Source organism: Phalacrocorax carbo, chromosome 3 (assembly GCF_963921805.1).
Source record: "Phalacrocorax carbo chromosome 3, bPhaCar2.1, whole genome shotgun sequence".
Lineage (NCBI taxonomy): Eukaryota > Metazoa > Chordata > Aves > Suliformes > Phalacrocoracidae > Phalacrocorax > Phalacrocorax carbo.
In genome coordinates, this window is record NC_087515.1 from 57,045,375 (window position 1) to 57,065,255 (window position 19,881).

General features: G+C 44.2%; 1 protein-coding gene across 4 annotated transcripts in view; it reads left to right on the plus strand.

Moving 5' to 3' along the window:
• SASH1 (SAM and SH3 domain containing 1) overlaps positions 1 to 19,881 on the plus strand; it is a 565,878-nt gene that overhangs the window by 429,809 nt on the left and 116,188 nt on the right. Inside the window, exon 1 of one of the 4 annotated variants that reach the window (XM_064446998.1) lies at positions 10,534 to 10,691. The exons of the other annotated variants lie outside the window; for them this stretch is intronic. Within the exon in view, the coding sequence (XP_064303068.1) occupies positions 10,563 to 10,691 (129 nt within the window). The 5' untranslated portion in view covers positions 10,534 to 10,562. Of the gene's footprint in view, positions 1 to 10,533; positions 10,692 to 19,881 lie in introns of those variants that run through there. 4 annotated transcript variants of the gene reach the window in all.

Genomic DNA, 19,881 nt, shown 5'->3' on the forward strand with positions numbered 1-19,881 from the left:
ATACTGTTTAGCTCTTTGACACTGACATGAATCATCTGTCATATGTGGAGCCCACTATGGTCATTTCTCATACATCCATACAAAAACAATTCAGCTATTTAACCTTTGTTACCTATATATATACACATATATATACACACCCACACAATTCTTTGGGAAATAGTAGGTGCTAAAATATTTTAAAATGGTTTCTCCCTTGCCAAAATCTTTGATTGCATTTGAACTTGTTAAGAGATCAGGATAATATTGTGCATGTTTGGGGGTGCTGTGAATAACTAGGTCCTTTGAATTCCTTTCTGGTTGCAAACAAACATGAACAATAGCTGGGCAAGTACAGGCAATAGAAGGCATAAGTTTAAATCATGTCTGATATATTGAAAGCTGCTTTAAGTAACTACCCAAGAGAACAATTGTATATGCTTTCTAACATAAGAAGTCCATGTCTGTTAGTGTGTTACCTAGAAAATACTAGGAGATAAAAAGGTATCATCACATTTGGAGGATGCTTTTAGGAGGTAAGGAATTTTTCTTTTTGACAAGTCAAAATGCAGTCTTTTCTTAGCTCTGTTGGCTCATGCAATTTTTACATACAAATATAGTAAATAATAATAAACAATAAATATAATAATAATTTTTCTCTCCAGGAGTTTTAAATTTCTATATAAAAACCTGAAAGCTGGTGAGTAATGAAAATTGTATAAATGAGGCCCAATACCTTCCTGGCATTTTACCACATGCTTCTGCATTCCCTAAATGCCACATGTGTAATCATGGGGAACCTAAGGGCCACATAGGCTTTTCAGACTTCTTAGGCAATTGCCCAGGTAGCATACCCCTTAGAATTATCCATTAAAAACACCCAAAATAATTCATGTAGCTGCAAGCCATGTAAAATTAAGTCATGGATTGTATCTAGCCCAGAGCCTTGTAGGCTCACTGCCCGCCCCTGCTGCTGCCTCCTCAGCGGTAGAGATGACAGATAATATGAAGTGATTCCAGAAGGTCACCTGGCTTGCCCCCAAGATACAGAGTTACTGCTGCTGTTTCTCATATTCCTCACCAGTACAGCAAATTTCTTTTGATCCTTTTAGTCCACTTTTACATATTTTTCCCCTCAATGACAAACAGCGATGACTTCTGAAATGACCAGAGGTTCTTTTGTATACACAAATAATGTCATCATTTTAGGAGCCAATGTTTCAGGGCTTAAAAACACATTTATCTCATTGCCCTGAGTTACACCCTCTTGAGCTTTCTTCAGCAATCTGACTTTCCCCTTGGTGTTTACACACCCTTCATGCTTTCAGATAATCACTGCGTCCTCTGCAGTCCCTTTACCCAAGCAACAGTTGTTTGTTTAAATTTATTCTCATAAATCACATCTTCCCACGGAAGTCAAAAGGAACATGTGATGCACTTCTGGGATCAAGTGTATTAGTAGCTTTCAAAACCCAAATCTCAATTACTTTTTGTTAGGCATATGTCGCTACAAGATACACGTTGTACTGAAGAAGCATATTTGGCCATCTTCAGACAGAATTGCCCAATTATTAAATCCTTGCAAATGAAGATTCATTTTTTTTTCTGAGAACTGAAGATACCAGACTTTAAACAAAATTACTTCCTTCTAAAACTTCATCAACATGGAGCCAATACAGTTAGCTCATTGCCCTCAAGGGCTGTTGTATCATCATCGATGCAGTTGGTTGAGTTGTAGAGGGTAAATTCCTCCCACTCACACCACCACAGTCACAATAATCCTTCTGTTCACAAACTTCCCAAAATGTTTATTGAGAGAATAGCTCAGAGGTATGTTTTCAGCAATGCTTAAGCTTGTTTTCACTTGTCTCTCTCACTTGTCTTTTTATTTTTTTTTTAATTATATTTTGGGAGTGGGTTGGCCAATGCTTAGAAGCTGGGGTTTCAGATAGGCGGCTTCTCCTTGCTTTAGTTAGTTTGACAGACACGTCTGCTTTCCAGCCAAGTTGCCCTAACTGGAAGCAGCTGCTCTTTGGAATTACTCCCCCTCCTTGCTGTGTTACAGAAGTAGTTTCTCATGCCCCTTCAATGCATTTATGGACATAAAATGCGCAGTTCCAGGGCTTCAGGTGTGCCTGGCTGCAGAGAGATGTTTCTCTCCTTCCTCTATTACTTAATGAAGTTTTATGAAGCGAAACATGTCATTATCAATATAGGGAAAATGAAAGGTACAGATGGGATATGATTCTCTACTTCCTTGTTAACTCTTGTAAGTGAGTGTAGAGCAGGTTTTAATATATTTTTCCATGGCAATTTGAACCTCTGATGTGAGAGAGAGGGGCTTGCATGATTGTACAGCTTGGAAGGTAGTGAAGAGTAAGGCTTCTGCAGAACAGCACAGGCTACGTGAATCAAGCTCATGCCTGTGTTTACAGCTACAGCTGAAATGAATACTTATCATCTTGAGTACATTGTCACAGTCTTGTAAATGCTCCCGGTTTCATCACTAGCTTGATTATTTATTTAACATCCTACCACCTGGAGCCAAGTGATGTAAAAACCTCAATTTACTGCTGTCTTTTTAATAATGGAAATGTAAATTCTGGCTTTTATTTTCCAATAAAAGTATGAAAAAGTGACCTAAGTGCACCCTGATGACTCAAACAATTGAAGCCGAAGCACTCCAAAAGTCTTTCTTTAAAAATTCCATTATATTTAAATGAAAGTGTAATTTTCAGGTGCCTGACATCTGTGAGTTTTGAACATTTATCATTACAACAGAAATTGCAACACCACATGTAACACAACTGCATGCCTACTGCTTACTAGTCAACTGCTGTTTGTTTTTCCATAAATTATCTCTTAATGTACGTGTCTGGGCTTGCGGGATGGTGCACAGTTCAGCTAACCCAGGGACGCAACTCTGAGACGGGGAGAAAACCCGTGTTCTGGTCTGATCTGGTGCTCTGGGGAATGGACAGGAAGCATTTAAAAGGAAAGGTAGGGAAGCTGTTTGGGGAGCGAGAGAAAATTGGGTGCTCTGCATTCATCAGAGCCTGCTCATGAGAGCTGTTTCCAGGGATGGAGGCGAGAGGAGAAGCTCTGGCAATGGAACAGGAGTTATCCTAGCAGAAGCTGATAAGAAAGAAGCAGCTGAAACCTGTATGTTCTTCTCGGTGGCAGCAGTAGGAAGAATCGACCCTAGGCTGACATGATCTGCAAGCAAACGTCAAGTAATTGCATCTGGTCACTGGTCTATTTTCTTTGCCTGTGGCTAGCTGAGATCACCGGGCAGGTTTTTTTTTGTTTGTTTGGCGTCTGCATTAAGTAGGCCTGCCTACTCCTTCACTGATAATACATCTATGTGACCTGGGATATAGGCTTAAAAAGCACAAAGTTTGAGCTCAGTGCTGAATTCTTGTGGGACTGAAAGTCAGGCTTTGGGAGGGTCTGCTGCTTGTTCAGAATGGTCGCATATTAATTTTCAAAGAAGCAGTTGAGGAAACTCTTTGTGCTCTGTTATGTTTTGGGACAATATTTAATTGGTAAATTGGGGAGTGGGTGCTAGGTGGAGTGTGGAGGAGGTGACTTTTGGGTAGGAGTGGCCTGTTCTGGGAGAGAAGCTAAGCAACTCATCCTCTTTTGTTTTCTTGCAAGTCTCTATTATTGGCATGTCTGTGTCACGTGTACTTCGCTGTAATATTTTGCCACGGGCAGTTCTGTAAATTTCTCTCTCTCCCTTGAAAGCGGATAACTTTTTTTTTTAAGATCAGCATTTGAATTTCATAATTGGCTGCTTATGCAAAGATACAACTAATGAGGGTTCTTGGCTTCCTTTTTCCAGAAAGTATTACTTTTAGAAAAGGTATTTTTTTCCCTTTCAAAGCAAGAGGCAATAAACATCTTTTTTTTGAGTTGCATCCATTCTTATTTTAAAAATTTGAGCTGGTCATGGAATAACTAGTAATAAAACAGTCATTGTGTGAGGTTGGCCATGTCTCTGGTGCTCCTCCCACCTTACTGCAGCCAACTTGACGTGATAGTTACGTCAGTGCTGAGCACCTCTGAAATATACGGCTATCACATGCTACTAAGCTGTACCTTATTCTTGGCTGGTTTTGTGATGCGCTTTGGGGTGAGATCATCAGACTCCTTTTCATTAATAATTTACTAAGAGCTTCAACAAAGAAATCAAAGGAAACCGCATTTGGAAAAAGGAGAGGCTGAAGTCCTATTCCCAGTTTTGAGGCATGCTTTTCTCCTTTTTTTACTTCCCCAGTTCTAAAATTATTTGGGATAAGAGCAGCCAGAGGACACTGAACTAAATAGTTCTGTCTCTGTGGATTTTGTAAGTCTCTTACAAAAAAGATTTGTATGAATCCTTCCTAGCAGATGCTTATGAAAAGAATCTAAGGAGTTGAGCAAGCTCCTGTGACCAACAGTGTAAAGACTACCCCCAGACATCCCAAAGGACGCTGAAGTCCTGTCTGAAAAATTAATTAAGGTTTATAAAACGTTTTGTAAAAAGTGCTGCAGAAAACTAACAGAAAATCAATGCTAACTGTTTGAATGTTGACAGGAAATAACAAAGCTTCAAAGCTGGCTTTGTTGTGCAGCTAGAGAAGGGGGGATGCTGAGTTTGGGTGGAGAAGGCAGAAGTAAATAACGTGAAGATGCAAAAGTCTTAGAATATTTTGGAAGCTCTTTAGACAGTGCCTGACATCATGGGAGGCAAACAGAGTCCTGATCTGTAGGTGGTTTTGGAGCTGCACACTGTGCACCTAAGCAGGATCACGGGTGTGCTGTCCCTGGGGATGTGTGCTCCTCGCTGGTCACACTCCAGCTCCCAGAGCCCCTCCTCTGGCTGAGCTAGTGCTGCTGCCTCCCAGTTAAGATATGTGGTGCTGTGCTCCACAGTGGGGAAGGGAACTGGGCAGGATATGAGAGGCCTTTGTGGAGCACATCTGCAGGCAGGAAAGGAGGATACAAACCTTTCCTTTCTCCTTATGAGTCAAAAGGTATCCTTCCAGAAGGGCTGCGATACTTGCTGTGTGCTGTGTTTAGATTTCTTTTCCTTATATCATTTATCATGCAAAGTCACAGCCACTGTGTTTTAACTGAAGCCTGCCAAGCTTAGCAGTATTTGTACGTCTACCGAGCGTGGTGCTAGCCCAAAGCGTTAAGACTACTGGAATTATTTTCCTGGGCATGTGTCTCTCCCTCCTTCTTATTTTTTAATCTAGTAGGGTAGTGATATCTGGGGAAATGGTGGATCGGGTGTAATGTGGAGAGTTCAGACTTCTATCAGAATAAAGCAATTCATTGTTCTTAACTGCTTTCTACTGATAGAAGTAAACAGACTTAACTCCATCTGGTTCATGTTGGGCATATTAGTGTACTGCCTTCACTGTGATGTGATAGTCTGTAGTCACAAGGCTGGCAATAAGACTGGGAACTGACAGCTAAGCCTCTAAAAGAATAAATAATGATTTCTGACTCTACAGAAAAGAGTATACAGTCTAAATACTGTCTATTTTAAAGCCACTGGCTAAGTACTGTCTGCACCGCTTTTAAAATCAGGAATATTTTCTCCAGTTATCTAACTGTTAGAGGATGCTGAAACTTGATCATTTCATGAATATGCAGCAGTCTGATGTGGAAATGCACATGATGGATCTAGTGCTCTCTTATAATTTATGCCTGTACGTACCAAGAGCGAGACAGAGCGACAGACTTTTTGGCAGAAACGCTGATGGGTTGAGTGCGTGGGTCCCCATCCTGCCTCACAGAAGAGGCTTTCTGGAGTGGCCGCTGGCATGTCTGCTTTCTGCTGGAGAGCAGCTGCCGGCTCCTTTGGCTGATACAGGTGATGCAGAGAACCCCACTCTGAGGAATCCTGCTACCAGCAATAATAATCATACTTAAATAATTCTTAAGGAAGATACTTTAAAAATGAAGTAACAGGTGAGAATTAAAATAAATTATGTTTTAGAAGGACTTTCAAAAAAATGTAGCGAGAACAATGAGATAAAATTGTTCCAAGATAGGTCATGATAAGTTGATGGGGCGAAGCCTGCAACCGGTAAGGGTTGCAGGTCTGATCAAAGGCTGTGATGTGAAACTCTGAATGTTTCAATCTGATGGCCTCTACCAAGAGGAAAGAGGGAGAGAGCTGAAAGGAGATACAATCACTGCTAACAGTGTGTTGCATTGTAATTTGCTTGTTGTAAGAGTTTTAGGGCTTTTGTGGGTCACCTGTAGGGACTAGCTGGAATTTTTATTTCTCTCTTCCCCTGCACCTATGCTCTGTGCATACAATGGCTTGCTTATTTATTTCTCTGAAGCTTTGATGTTCCAATTTAGACTTGATATACTGGGCAGGGTGTTGTTAGTGATGTTGAGAAACCTCACGTGTTTTGTTCACGCACCCTGAGTTAATTACCAGGCCTCTGAGCAGGAAGCCATTTCCCTCAGGTGATCTATCAGGATCCCATGAAGTTTGGTGTCATTACACTGTGGGGCGCAATCCACTTTCTGAGGCAACCTGATGTCTCCTAGCCTCTTGCCTATATTCAAAACTGATATCAAAGTGCTTGGGTTGTTTGTGGTACAGATTTCTTGGATTAGATGCCTTTTACGTGGTTGCCAGCAATTGCGATAATCTCATTCTGATGGTGCACGTCAGCTTTTCCAGTGTATTTTGATGTATATTTCAGTTTTTGACTGTTAAATGCGTTGTTGAAACCATTGTGTCACTTCTCTGTGACACTGTGATGAGACAATACACACTACTTTGGGACAGAAAGATGTCCCAAATGAGTCAGAGGTTTGTGCTTGTGAAGAAGTATTTACAGAGAAAGAGTTTGGCCTGCTGAAGGCATTCTCCCTAAACCCTCAGTGAAGAAAGGAGAAAGATGAGCTTCTTTACGGCCACTTTAACCTGGAGCTAGGATCCTGCTCCAAGCAGCCCTCTAGAAGAAAGTCCGTCTCTCCATAATACAGAAGAGTGCTCTCCAAGTTGGTTAATCCTGCCTGGTGTGTGGATGTGGAAAACTTATTAACTGCACGCCCACATGTAGCTGATGGTGTGATAGGAGGATACACTCACATGCACAGTGTGTCTGCCATAACTGGGTGAAACCAGGTTCGTTTCCATCTCCTGCGTAGAGATTTGCAGGAGAACAACCGCAGGGAGCTTCGTAGCTGCTCTGTGTAGGGACTTTCCATCCAGAGTGCGCTGGAGTGTATGAGAGAGCAACCACGAGCCCGTGCACTGCAAGCCCGTCATGCTGGGGAATCCCATCAGGATTGCTGCCCTTTAGGTGCACAGTGGCTATTTTCCAAGATTTCCAAATGTGAAGCACCTGGTCAGAGCTCCTGTGAGATGTCACAAAAAATCTCAGAAGATTGACCAGATTTATTTCTTCCCAGTAGCGTACAGAGGTCCAGTACAACGTCCTTCTAGAACACGGTCTTGTGGACGCTTGAGTTATTGTCTAGACAGCTACAGATGAAAATGCAAACAAAACCTGTATTGTAACATGCTAAATTTCAGTGAATTTGTAATCCTGTAGTAGCAGTCGTAACACAAACCAAACACTGCAGTCATAGCTGGGCTTCAAAACCCTTGTAAGATCTGAGTTTCTGCTTGTTCTAAAACTCTAATGCTGTTGTTGCAGCTGGTTTTTTGTAAAATGCCTCTGGGATTTATTACTGCAGGACGTTGGCATCACTAAAATAGGGGAACCCTGTGATATCTAGAAGGAGGTGGTCTACCTGAGTGAAGGAGAGCAGGGAATATTTTAGCATGTCATGGTCATTGAATGTATTGGAAAAATGGCACCTGGCAGATGTCTGGAGATGAATAGGTACTGTAACTGCAAGACTATGGAAGATGGTAGCTACTGCAAACTGCCATGGATTTGCTGCGACTCTCCAAAGTCAATTTGTTTCTTAAAGCAACTGCTCCTGGAGTCAAGTGATTTTTGCAAGATCTTTTTTCCTGTCTCCGTTTTTTAAAATCAAGGGCTCTGCATCTCAGAGTAATTAAAGTCAACTGGCTGAGGGGAAGGCTGCGGCAGCCATGCATCATGCTCCTCTGATGAAAGTTGCTGCCTCCACAAAAGGGATGACATCATGGCTCAGGAAGCAGCTCTTGGATCACCACAATATATAATTTAGTTTCTGTTACCTGTACTGCAAGGCTGAAAGCATGGATATTCAGGACCTGCTTCTGTAAGTAGGAGTGCAGGAGCAATGACCTCCATCGGCAGGGAGGGGCCGGCAACTGGAAATGCTGCCCCTTGCACTTATTTGATCTTAATCTATCAATGCCTGAGTCAGAACAATGAGTGTTTTTTTTTTAGACTTCGTGCTGCAAAGTTGTTTGGTTTGGTTTTATGTTTTTAAGTAAACCTCCAAAATATAAAAAAGCCAATGTACATAAAACAACATCTACAAGAGGAGCCCAGTGTACCTAAATCCTGAGATCAACAGTGTGCCTTGTTCAGATATTTTGAAAGTAGGTTGGCACCACGACTGTAAGTGGTTCAACATGGATTTCAGAGGGTCACTAAGTAAATTACTCCTGACTAATTAAACCAGTTTTGAATTATGCAAGCCATCTCAAAGTACAGAGAGACTGCACTGGCACACCTTTATCCTCATATTTCCTAGGCTTATAGTCATATACAGTTTAAAGGTCAGTTAGTAGAGATTTTATACCTGGTTTGGGCCTTTCATTGTTTCTCATTACTAGTCAATAACATAATGAATTACGTACTGTGTATCCTACATGTGCACCCTAAAGAAGGGTCAAGATAAATGTGCATATTTCTACATCATCAGGGGTTTCTTTACCACTTCCAGCACATTTTCTACCTGTGACACCCCCCCCGCCCCTTTTGTTTGTTCTGTGTGTGCCATTCACCACTACAGCAACAGCTGTAACAACACAGTGCTTTGAAAATTTTTGGTCTGTTCTTTGCGTACCAGTTGCTGAGAAAGGAAGCGTTTTGATCAGCTTTTCTCCCTGGTGCTAGCCTACAAAGTTAAACAAGCCACCTTAGCTTTGAGGACAGGAAAAGAACATCGCTGGGAAGGTAGAGAGAAGATGAGGAGCACACAGTCACCCCGCTTCTGCTTTATGCATTCTCCAAAAACTATTTTTAGCCCTGGCAAATGGTGTCATTTGTCGCTCCAGTCCTACCAGGCCACCAGTGCCACGCAATGGGTGTGAGCCCTGTCAGCTGCGGGGCCGACCACGAGGCTGGGGGAGGCTGGTGCTGGGAGACCCTGGGTCTGTGGGGGAGCCCAAGCACAAGGCCAGGCTCTGGGTTGTGTTTGGGTGGTGCAGGGCATGTAGCCAGCCTAGCAGCCAGTGGGGCTGGTGGCATGCTGGAGAAACTAACCACTCAAAGATGTGAGCTCTTAAAATGCTTGGCCAGTGCCTGACAGCTGCACGTCCATTAAATACATCACCTTTCCTCCTGCCCTGTGCAGGCAGGTGCTTCCAATAAACAGCAGCTTGAAACAGTAGCTTTTCAAGACACATCTGAGCATTTCAAAGCTTAGGAATGAGCAGTAAGACTAACTAAAGGATTTGCTTGCTGTTAGTCTCAGCAGAAGCCAGGTGTGAGGTGGTGGGCAGGCCAGGAGAAGCACCACATCCCCTGGGCTCCTGCTGACCTCTCCTGCTCCTTCCACCCCATGTGCAGTGGGGTTTGGCCACTGTTATTGAATACACCTCCCCTGCACGCGTGTTGTAGTCTGTGTGCGCGGGCACTCGGCTGTTTTCCTAGGAAGGATGCAGGAGCATTCCTACTGCTGTCTGTAATTGGGGATTGTTAATTTTGTTAAAATATGGGGGGGGGGGGGGGGGAGGGGGAGAAGAGGAAGTAACAGGAAGCAGGAGTCATGGATAGAGGCAGCATTTCCACAGTGCTTCCCCAAGGAGAGCTTTGCCCTTTTTTACGCTGCAATTGGTGACGGAGCTCTCCTCTCCTCAGGAGAATGACGCGGTCCCGGTACTTGAACTAAAACTCCGAATTAACTGGGCCCCTCTTCCCTTGCGGTACGAGGGCGGCTGGCTCATCTTCCCGCGGTGTATCAGAAAACTGTTCGCTTTGCCGCCGGAGCTCCCGGCGCCGGCACGGGGCGGGGGGAGCCCGGTCAGCAACAAGCGTCCCCTCCACCCCCGGTGGCCACGCGTGCCCCGCCGGCCCGGGCCCAGCCCCGGCCCCAGCCCCTGGGTTTTGGGGGGGACGCTGGGGTGCCTCTTTGTTGCCGCCCCGGGGCGGCCACGTGCGCCGGGCGAGCCCGCGGTTGAGGGCGCGGGGGGTCCGGGGCCGGCGCCAGCGGCAGAGGAGGGGCTTTGCCGCCGGGTGGGCGCCGCCGCCGGCCGTCCCGTCCCCGCGGCCGCAGTCTGAGGGGCAGGGGCAGGGACGTCCGGCCGTGTCCCGGGGCGGGCCGCGGGCGGGGCGGGGCGGGGCGGGGGAGGCATGGCGGGGCGGGGCGGGACGGCGGCGGCGGCGGCGGGGGGGAGCCGGCGCTGATCCGGCGGCCGGGCCGGGCCGGGGCAGGGCATGGAGGGGGAGCGGGCGGGCGGCCCCGCCGCCGCCGCCGCCGCCGCCGCCGCCGCCGCCGTCGTCCCGGCGGAGAGCGGCACGTCGGAGGCGTTTGCCCAGCTCTGGGCCGACGTGATGGGCATCTTGGTGAGTGCGGCCGGGCCGGGGGGCTGGCGGCCCGGGGCGGGCTCGGGCTCGGGCTCGGGGCGGTGGGGGCCCGCCGTGGGCTGCGGGGCGCCGGGTCTCCCCGGCACCTGCCGCGGAGCTCGCCCGGGTGGGAGCGTGTCCCCGCCGCGGCGGCTCGTACATCCCAGAAGAAACTTCCTCCGTGGGCAAACGCAAGGGTTGTACCAGCCACCGCCTCAGTCGCCGCTCCGGAGTAACGTTTCCTCCGCTGTCACCGGGGGAGCGGGGCAGGCACGGCGCCGGGGAGCTGCAGCGGGGCTGGGATGGGGCTGTTTACCGGAGCCGGCCAGAGCCGGCATCTGTTTACACACGCAGAAGCGCTTGTTCAGGCTGGTCAATGGGCGCATTGTTTCCTGTCGCTCCGACACGCTGGCGGATTCGGTTAAGTTTGGGCGAAAGGCTGGTCTGTCGCCGTTTCTACATTCCACGCACGTGGCCCGGCGCCCCCGCGCCCGGCGCGGGGGAAGCGTGGCGCGTGGGGGGCGCCGCCCGCCCGTGGGCCCCCTGGGCCCCGTCCAGCAGCGCTGCCCGGCGGCCCGTGGCGCTCACGGGTGCCGGTCTCGGAGCTCTTAGTCCCCATAGGTGGTTGTTGGTTGTTGTTTGTTTTTTTTTTTTGGAAAGGAGTTGCTCGGTTGGAGCCCGTGGAGTTTCTGCGCCGGTGATCATCTGAGGAGGGAGTAATCCTCGTCGTTCCCCGGTTACAAACAAAAGCGATGGCCCCGGTAACGAGGGCTCGGGGAATTGTATTTCGTGGGCACGTAGCGTACCGACAGGACGGACTGGATGGCGAAGAGTAAAAATACAGGAAGAGTCGATTCCTTACCTCTACTGGCAGAGAGAGAGTAATATTTACTTTACGTGCAAGATGATAATTACCACAGAGGACTGCCGCTCAGCAAAAAAACAAACACTAATGTTATATACCTACTGGAGCTGGCAGTTTTCCAGTGATACAGGAATGTGGTAATCAACAGCGGAGTGCCTGTTTATTCATTTTAAAAGCAAATGAATAGGCTTGATGTGTATTAATTTTTGTTGTTGTTAATAAACCGACAGACAGTAAAGAATATTATGAGAAATGCCTTTTGGAGAAGTGCGGTAGAACATGAAGAATCGTAGACTTGTAGAATCGAATTCAGAAGTATTACAGAATTGAACGGAGAATTTGATTCACATTTTATGCCTCTTTTTTTTTTTTTTTTTTCCCTCATGGACTTTATTGTGAATATTCAAAGTAAGATTAAAAAACCTGCTGTATTGCTTTTCTTCATAGAAATTCTCCAATGACATAGCATTCAGTTTAACAGCACCCGGCTGCATACACTCTTTCACTGTTAATGATTTTAATCTAAGAATGCAAGCCGAGTCAGTTCTGCCAGTTTGTAGGGAGCACACTGTTGGTACTTTATGAACAGTCTCTTTCTCTCTTTTTCTGGCAGGTTTCAGTACTGCATTTAGTAAGAGCAAAGTGCTATTGGATGCCTGGGAAAGGAGTGTTTGAGGAGGCCAAACCAACAGCCTAGCATGCTGGAGCTCAGTGCAGAAAAAGACCTGATTCTCACACAACTAATAAGTTGAATAGGTTTCTTCTGGCTGCACAAGCTAGTTTCCTTCCTGGGAAAACAGAGCTATTTAATTATTGTTATTTGTTTTCTAATAAAACTAAGGTAAAGTCATTTGTCTTAGCGTTGGTCTGCTTTACAGGAAGGAATCGTCTTGTAACTATAAGGTTGCTGGTTTATATTGGTTGGAAACATCACCCAGCACTATTATCTTTTTTTACTGCAGTGATTTGTTTTGCAAGACAATTACAAATATGAAAAGATACCTTTGTGCTGGATCTCAAATAATAACTTATCTCACAGAAGCTGTTCTTGCTGCAAGCTGTCAGCTTTCTTCAGATTTAGGTTTTTAAAGAGTTTCTAGTCTTTGCGGCTGCAAAATATGTCTTAATATGAACTGAGTGTAAACTTATTTAGTGCTCTGTACTTGTCTGAAGGCAAGGAAGAGGTAGCTCCAGTCACTTTTTCACTGCTCATCTTTGCAGTACGTAGAGCTTTGTGCCTTTCAAACCTGTGCCGTGAAAGGCAAAAACAGTAAACTAGATTTGTGGCTTCCAAATGGAAGTCTGTAGATGGTTGGTCGTGGTCCATGAGGCCACAACAGTGGCCTGCATAGCTGGCTTACTTCTTTCGTGTTGTCAGTTAAGTGACACCGTGGGTCTTAAATTCTTGGGATTTACAGTAATTCATGATCCAAAATGTTTAGGGAGCACAGAGGTAGGCACTGGAGTGATTCACTGGGAATGGCTCTATGAAGTTTGTGCAGTGGTAAGTTGGCCCTGCAGCAGCTTGAAAGCTATTGATGCACTAGCAGAGGGGAAGAGGCAGGAGAGAAGAGCCACGATTTTGGGAGGGGAAACCTAGAATGAAATGAAGAAAGCAATCATCAAAAGTTTGTTGATCAAATGAGAGAAATTCCATTCTTAAGCAATGATTGTAGGATGATGCAGGCTAGAAAGGGTGTTATGTGGCATCTAAACTGACCTCGAGCTGAAGCATGGAGAGCTCTGAGGCCAGGTGAGGTTGCTTGGGGCTTTATCTAGTCAGGTCTTGAAAACCTCCAGGGACAGAAACTGCACGATCTCTCTGTGCAGCCTGTTCCACTGCTTCGCTGTCCTTACGGTGAAAAAGGTGTTCTTCATAAAAATGATGAAATGCCTGATTCTGTCCCTCTCATACTGAGGAGCTGCAGCAGTGGGGAGGAGGAGGACTGGAAGATGTTGCCTTCCTCCCCCTGGCCCTGCTGGAAGCCTTGTGGGGCATGGTGGTGGCCGTGGTGGTGTCTCTTCTAGGTGCAGGTTTAGGAGGAGAGGCCATAGAAATCAGTCCAGCTGGTGTTTGGTACCGCAGTTACTTAAAATACAAATTGAGCCCCTTTCACTCAGTGGATAAATATATTTCATTGTTTGTGTACATTTATTTAGGTTCCTTAAAATAGGACTTCATTAGCAGGAACCTGCGGTGGCAGATCCCAGATCCGGAGGGGAAGCAAATACTTTTCAAGTGCTGCTTGTAAGCAGCATATTTTACGGACTTTGAAGTCACATAATAACTCTCTCTATACTTGACAAATATTGAGTGTACTTGTGGCTGTACTGGGATTTTGATGAAATAAATGTGACTTTTCCCTTTTGCACTTATTCTAATGAAATATTCCATAGGTGCAGCTGTGGTAAAAGCACCTCAAAGCTATTTGTGCTGTTAATGGAGCTCATTAGATAACATAATTATACTTAAAAGCTTTTGCTTAGTCTGTAGCAAGCACATCTTGGAATGTACTGGTTAATGATAATTTGCAGTGTCTCAAAGCAAAAGTGGATGGAGAGAGATTGCAGTAGGTGGATGATGAGTAGTAATGTGGAAATTCTCTGCATCCCCAAAACTCAACACCATGAAAAGGGATATTTTTGGCATAGAAGCATGTATTGATATGGCGATAGCACACTCTTTGTTGCTAAGAGTCTGAAGGTTTGTATGTGATCAGATCTGAAAACAAATTGTAATGTGAAGTGAAAATCATAAACTTCATTCTTTTAAAAATGAGCTTTCAAAACATATACAGGAGAGACACTCCAGTGTCTTTCTTGTTTATAGGATGTTCTTCACTCTTGCATAGCAGAGCTAGAACAGGTGTCTGGGACAAATCCTGACATTAATGAAATCATTGGCAAAACTCTGATCAGTTTTGACAGAGCAGGGATTTCAGCGAAGAAAACGTCCATTTGCTTGAGGAGCTTTTGTCTTCAATGGCCAAGATGCAAAAGATATGGAGGAACTTAGAAGAGATGCAATGAAATCAGAAGTCTCTCAAGCTATTTTTTTCCTCAAAGTGACAGTTAGTTTCTTGTTTCAAACTATTGAATCAGTTACAAGAGCTGAAAAAAAAATGCTTTACTTTTTGATAATATTTTGCAGTTACACAAAGAAAAAACATAATGCTTTCCCACCATCTGCTGTTAGCTAAAGAGAACAGAGTATTTTGAGGACAATAAAATGCACTTGGGTTTATACTGGGAGCCCTAATATTTACATATATAATCTATCTTGCTGTCTGTGTTTCAGTGACTATTTGAATTTCTTATCAAAGTAATAAAGAAACAAACCAAAGAGAGAAAGACACCAGCTGATAATACTACTGTGATAACATGTAATTACATACTGGCTAACATACTTTGGGGAAAAGAATTTGATATTAAGCCAGGGAGTCTGGATATCTGGAGAGATCGGGAAGTAGATCCCTGACGGATAAAAGCAGTCGGAGGACTGCCAGGAGGAGTAGTGGCAGCTCACACAAGCTGCAGATTTCTCCCAGGATTGCTTTTCCTTAAACCATCATAAGTTTGCTGTGACCTTCTGTGGAAATCTCTCTACTCCATTGCTCTCCTGGTGTCTCATTTGTTCGGATGACTCCGTTTCTCTGATGTCTGCTTGGCACCAAGAGGCCACTCCAGCTGAAGCCATCGGCGCTCAGAGCAGCTGTGTGGAAAGGTGCATGCAACCAAGTAGCTGCTCCAGGCAGAACATGCTTCTGAGAATGCAATATGTTCCTTTTTTCCTGATTTTTATTGACATGTCGGAAAAATGGCTGCGGCGCTGTGTAATTAGGTCAAAAAGCACTCTGGGACATTCTGATTCAAAACAATTTTGTTCAGACTTCCACTTTGGAGTCCGTTTTTAAAGCATATCCCAGTTGTAACAGTGAAGATAAAACCAGAAGGCTTGGCCTCCGCTTTTCAAACTAGCAGGTATTGTGGAGTTTGTTTTGCTTTCAAATAACGAAATCAAAACAGAGAGTGACTGTCAGTTTAGGTGTTGGATTCAGTTTAATATTTTAAACTTAACCTGTTGCATCTCCTTTCCCTTTCATCTCCATGCAATGTTACACCTAGCAACGCTAATCCCTTCATGAAGAAAGACAGCTCATAGAGATAACCTTTGGTCTAGGCTTGTTCTTGCACGTCAGTCCACATAAAACAGATGTCTCCATCAGACAGTTCAGTCCCCACAAGACCCTGCGCAGTCAGGAATGATAAAAGGTTTTGGTTCTGGTCCCCTCTTCATTCTTTCTTGAAAGCAAACTCTGTGTTTCCCTGGCCTTTGAGTTGCAGAGGAAAAAGTAGGGAAGATCTTAATATACCTGTTCTTTGTCTGCTATGAATTGCTGTTTATTTGAGAATAACTATAAATTTAAGGTAAAAATGAATCTTGGTGATAAAAGTTTATTCTCCAGTGTGTTGCTGTTTTGTTGTGAATACTGGCTCCATTATCCATATATGGAAACACTCTTTTTCTGCATATTTTCTCACATTTTGAAAGTCAATCAACCAAGCTCTCTCTGTCTTTTAAGAGCAGTGGAATACCAGATTGCCAGAATTTGCCTGTAATGATGCCTCCTTCCTTTTGTGGATGTGAAAAAAATGGCAGTCTCTAAACAGAAAGAAAATGTGAAAACTGGTGTGGAAAATGAAAGAGTGTTGCACGTGTGGGACAATGAGTATTTAAAGGAGTTTTTTTTTCTGGGGAATGCAGTGTATTATGCCATATATGCTGGTTACTATTTTCTACAGTCAGGTGAAAAACCCTTATTTTTAGTGTATTTCAGAGTAAATGGCATTTTACAGAACTAGATAATGATTAATCTAACTTACTCTGATGCTGTCTAGAAATCAATATAAATTAGCACTGATTGCAGGAGATGCTGTGCAGACAGAGGAGCGGAGAGGTGAAGCCACATGAGCTAAGCAGAGGGACCGGGGTGCAGCAGAGTAGGGTCGCTGCTGGATGTGGTGCAGGTCCAAGGGACGGATGAAACAGGCAGTGCCTGGGGCAAGGGAGTTTGAGTTAGGGGGGGAGAAAGGACTTCCCTCTCCTTCCAGACCCCGGTTGAACTGCTCCACCTTTGGCCCTGGGCTTGGCTCCTTCGGGACTTTTCTTCCTCTGGAGGTGGTCCGGTGGAGGAGAGGGTGCCAGTGTGCCCAGCCCTGTTGCCTGTGCCTTCCTGGGTCTCCCTCCATTATTTGGAGTCTCTGGTTGTAGCTTTTCCTTCTTGCGGCAGCACAGGCTTCCTCCTGTTCCATTTACCCCATTCTCATGGTATTAACAGTTGTCGAGTGCACATTGCACTTGGACTTTAGGAGGTTCAGTAACACAGGATGAATAAGAATTACTTTGTAATGACCCAGCAAAGTGATTTGTCACAATACCTGTTTTAACATAAAGTGCTGCTAATAATTTTCCTCTTCGCGATTGTGTGACGGTGACTAATGAACCTGCTGCTTTGCCTGTTGCCATTATTGGCAGTGAGAGGGGGGAGGAAGGTGGTGGCTGTGGCTGCAGAAATGCTGAGGTGGCTTTGCAAGAATTTGGATTCCAGGTTTTTCATTAGGAAGTTAGGAAAAAGAAGGAACTGGGTTTAAGATGTGCAAGTCTCTAAAAATTAAGTTTGTACTATAAAAGCGTATTCTCTGTTAAAGAAGTAGGTAGGCATGTGTTTTGTGATTAGATAGAAAGATCTGGAGGGCTTTTATCCCACTGTCGCAAACCGACTTAATTGTCCCATTGGCAGGAAGAAATTGCATCACAGTTCCCTGAAACACATTCAAACCTAGGGGTTCACAACACAGATTTCCACTATGGAAAATCACAACTCTAAAAATAAAAGGAGCTGCCCTCACCACAGTGCAGTAGCTGTGTTGTGGGTCAGGTGTGGGTACGCCGGCTGTACTTTGAACATTTTTCCTGGCTTACAGTAATAGCAGACCTTTCTTGTCTACTGCCATGTTCTGAAGCACAAATTTATAATGTACTATTTTTCTTTGAACTAAGATTAGTATAATAAAATACTTAATGGTTTAAGTTTTAATGACACCTGGATAAGCATTTTTGAGCTACGTACTAATTTTAGAGGCACATTTCCTGTGAAGAGCTTGAAATTGAGAGTGGGGATTGTATAAACTATCTGGAAAACAGTTTTAAGCAGGGTATAACTGGAAAATTAGATTAACAACCTGAAGAATATAATACAACAGTGATTCATAAATCACACTTTTAGGCCTTTTTATGGAAAGTCATATGATAAATTGGAGAACTGGTACCTAATCACCTGTGCTGTGATCAGAGTGCGATCTGGTTGGAGCACTGTTGCAGGTCTGCTTTGCTACAAGCCCTTTCGATTTTGCTGATTTGACTTCCCGGTGGCCCTGCATGAACACAGGGATGTGCTATTGAGATCAGCTTACGTGATCAGGCCTCCAGATGGAAAAAATATGGTTGTTCTTATGCGCGTAGCTAGACGCACACATTGAAGCTTACAAGCATGGTAATATAATTATCAGGAATATAAATACATCCTTTTTTGTTTCATTATTTTCATGGTGTTTACAATGATATATGGTGCTTTTGGTAAGGGCACGCTAAAATTTTATATCACAGCATTCTCCACCTTCAGTGTGTTCTCTGTGTGTGTGTGTGTGTGTGTGTAAAGGAGATTAGGTAACTATTTAACACAGTAATAAAAGCAATACTCTGAAAGCTTTGCAGCGAGCATGACGAGAGTCAATAGATGGTAGTGAAAACAGTACCACGCTTGTTACAATATTAAATGGAGGGTACAGGAGCAATCTCTTGATTGCGGGATGTTCCTAACCCTCTTGCTTGCAACTGAAGATGCTTTGTGCAGTGCTGATGGGTATGATGGGAACAACAGATGAAGAAAAGAACAAAAGATGAAGGGTCTGATTTCTGCACTGTTTGCATAAAAACTTCATGAGCTTAAGGCACAAAGTTTGTTTATACTGGAGCAGTGTGTGGCCCATAGGTTTTCAACAAGAAAGGAAAAAGCAAGTTTTGTCATTCCTTCACAAGTTCAGATGAAAGGACCAGGAACCTCCTGGTTCTTTCAGTGACAGCACAAAGTTGACCCTGCTGTGCAGAGCTCACTGCTCGACTGTAACCCCAGTCTAACTCGATGGAGGAAAAAATGGATTTGAGAGCACTGAACATGAGAGCTCATTGCACCATGGTGGTACCGTTAAAAGCTCTTCCAATGAGTGTACATCCACAGCTGGAGTTTGGGTGAAAACATGTGCTAGGGCTGATTGCATAGCATTACATTGCACTTCAGGAAAGGCATTTTAGGCTTTTAAGGTGTTTGGCCTGACAGAATAATATCTTAATGGTCATAATAAATACCTCTAGAATTGACACGTCATTGCTGTAGAATCTGTGGTTTTTATGCACTTACAACTGGGGAGATGTTTGGGTGTTTGTATTCTAAGTTTATCATCTCTATTTATCTGTATCTCTTACAGTTCTGAAACAATCATTCTCTTTGGATTTTGTGCTTGCAGTCTCCCATGTGTTCCAGCTCAGCTGAAAGAGTTTTTTACATCAGAAATTTCTAGTGCAATACTAGAGATGGAGTGGAAATTGAAGATACTTGTTTTCTATTGCTAAATTGAGGCTCATCTCTTTCCACCACCCCTGTTAGGCATATCTCATATTGTTATTGCTGCACAGGCTTAAACATAGCCTTCAGTTATACAGAATAATTTTTAATCCTTGTGAGTTTTGGAGCTTTCAGTGGCTGGCCAGCTTAGTGCAGTAGCTCTGAAAGCTGATAATAAATGTTTTGCATTTAAACTGAAATGTATATTCTGTGAGGATGACAACAAGAAAAATCCTGTTTTATGCATGTGTATTTGTATTCATACGTAATATGCACCACAACTTGCAGGTTGTGATTTCCACTCTGTTATTAGGCTTCTTTACCACCTTAGAATTCATAAACCACCATTGTAAAATGGGAAAAGGTGGGGGCAGGCTGCATATTGTATGTCAGCCATGGTTTCTGTCTTCAAGTTTCCATCTTCAACATGACTATATGTTTATGCTTCAAAAACTCGATACTTCAGAGCGTGTTGTGGGAATAAGTCATGTTTTATACTAATAAAGATACTGTATTTCAAAACCAAAATAAACTGGCAAGGCGAGGAAATTTCTAGTCAAGCAAGCAATTGAAAGCTCATGGTCAACCGTTGCACTGGGGGTACCACAAAATAGAGCAGTTGATGGGCAGTGGAGCAGGGATG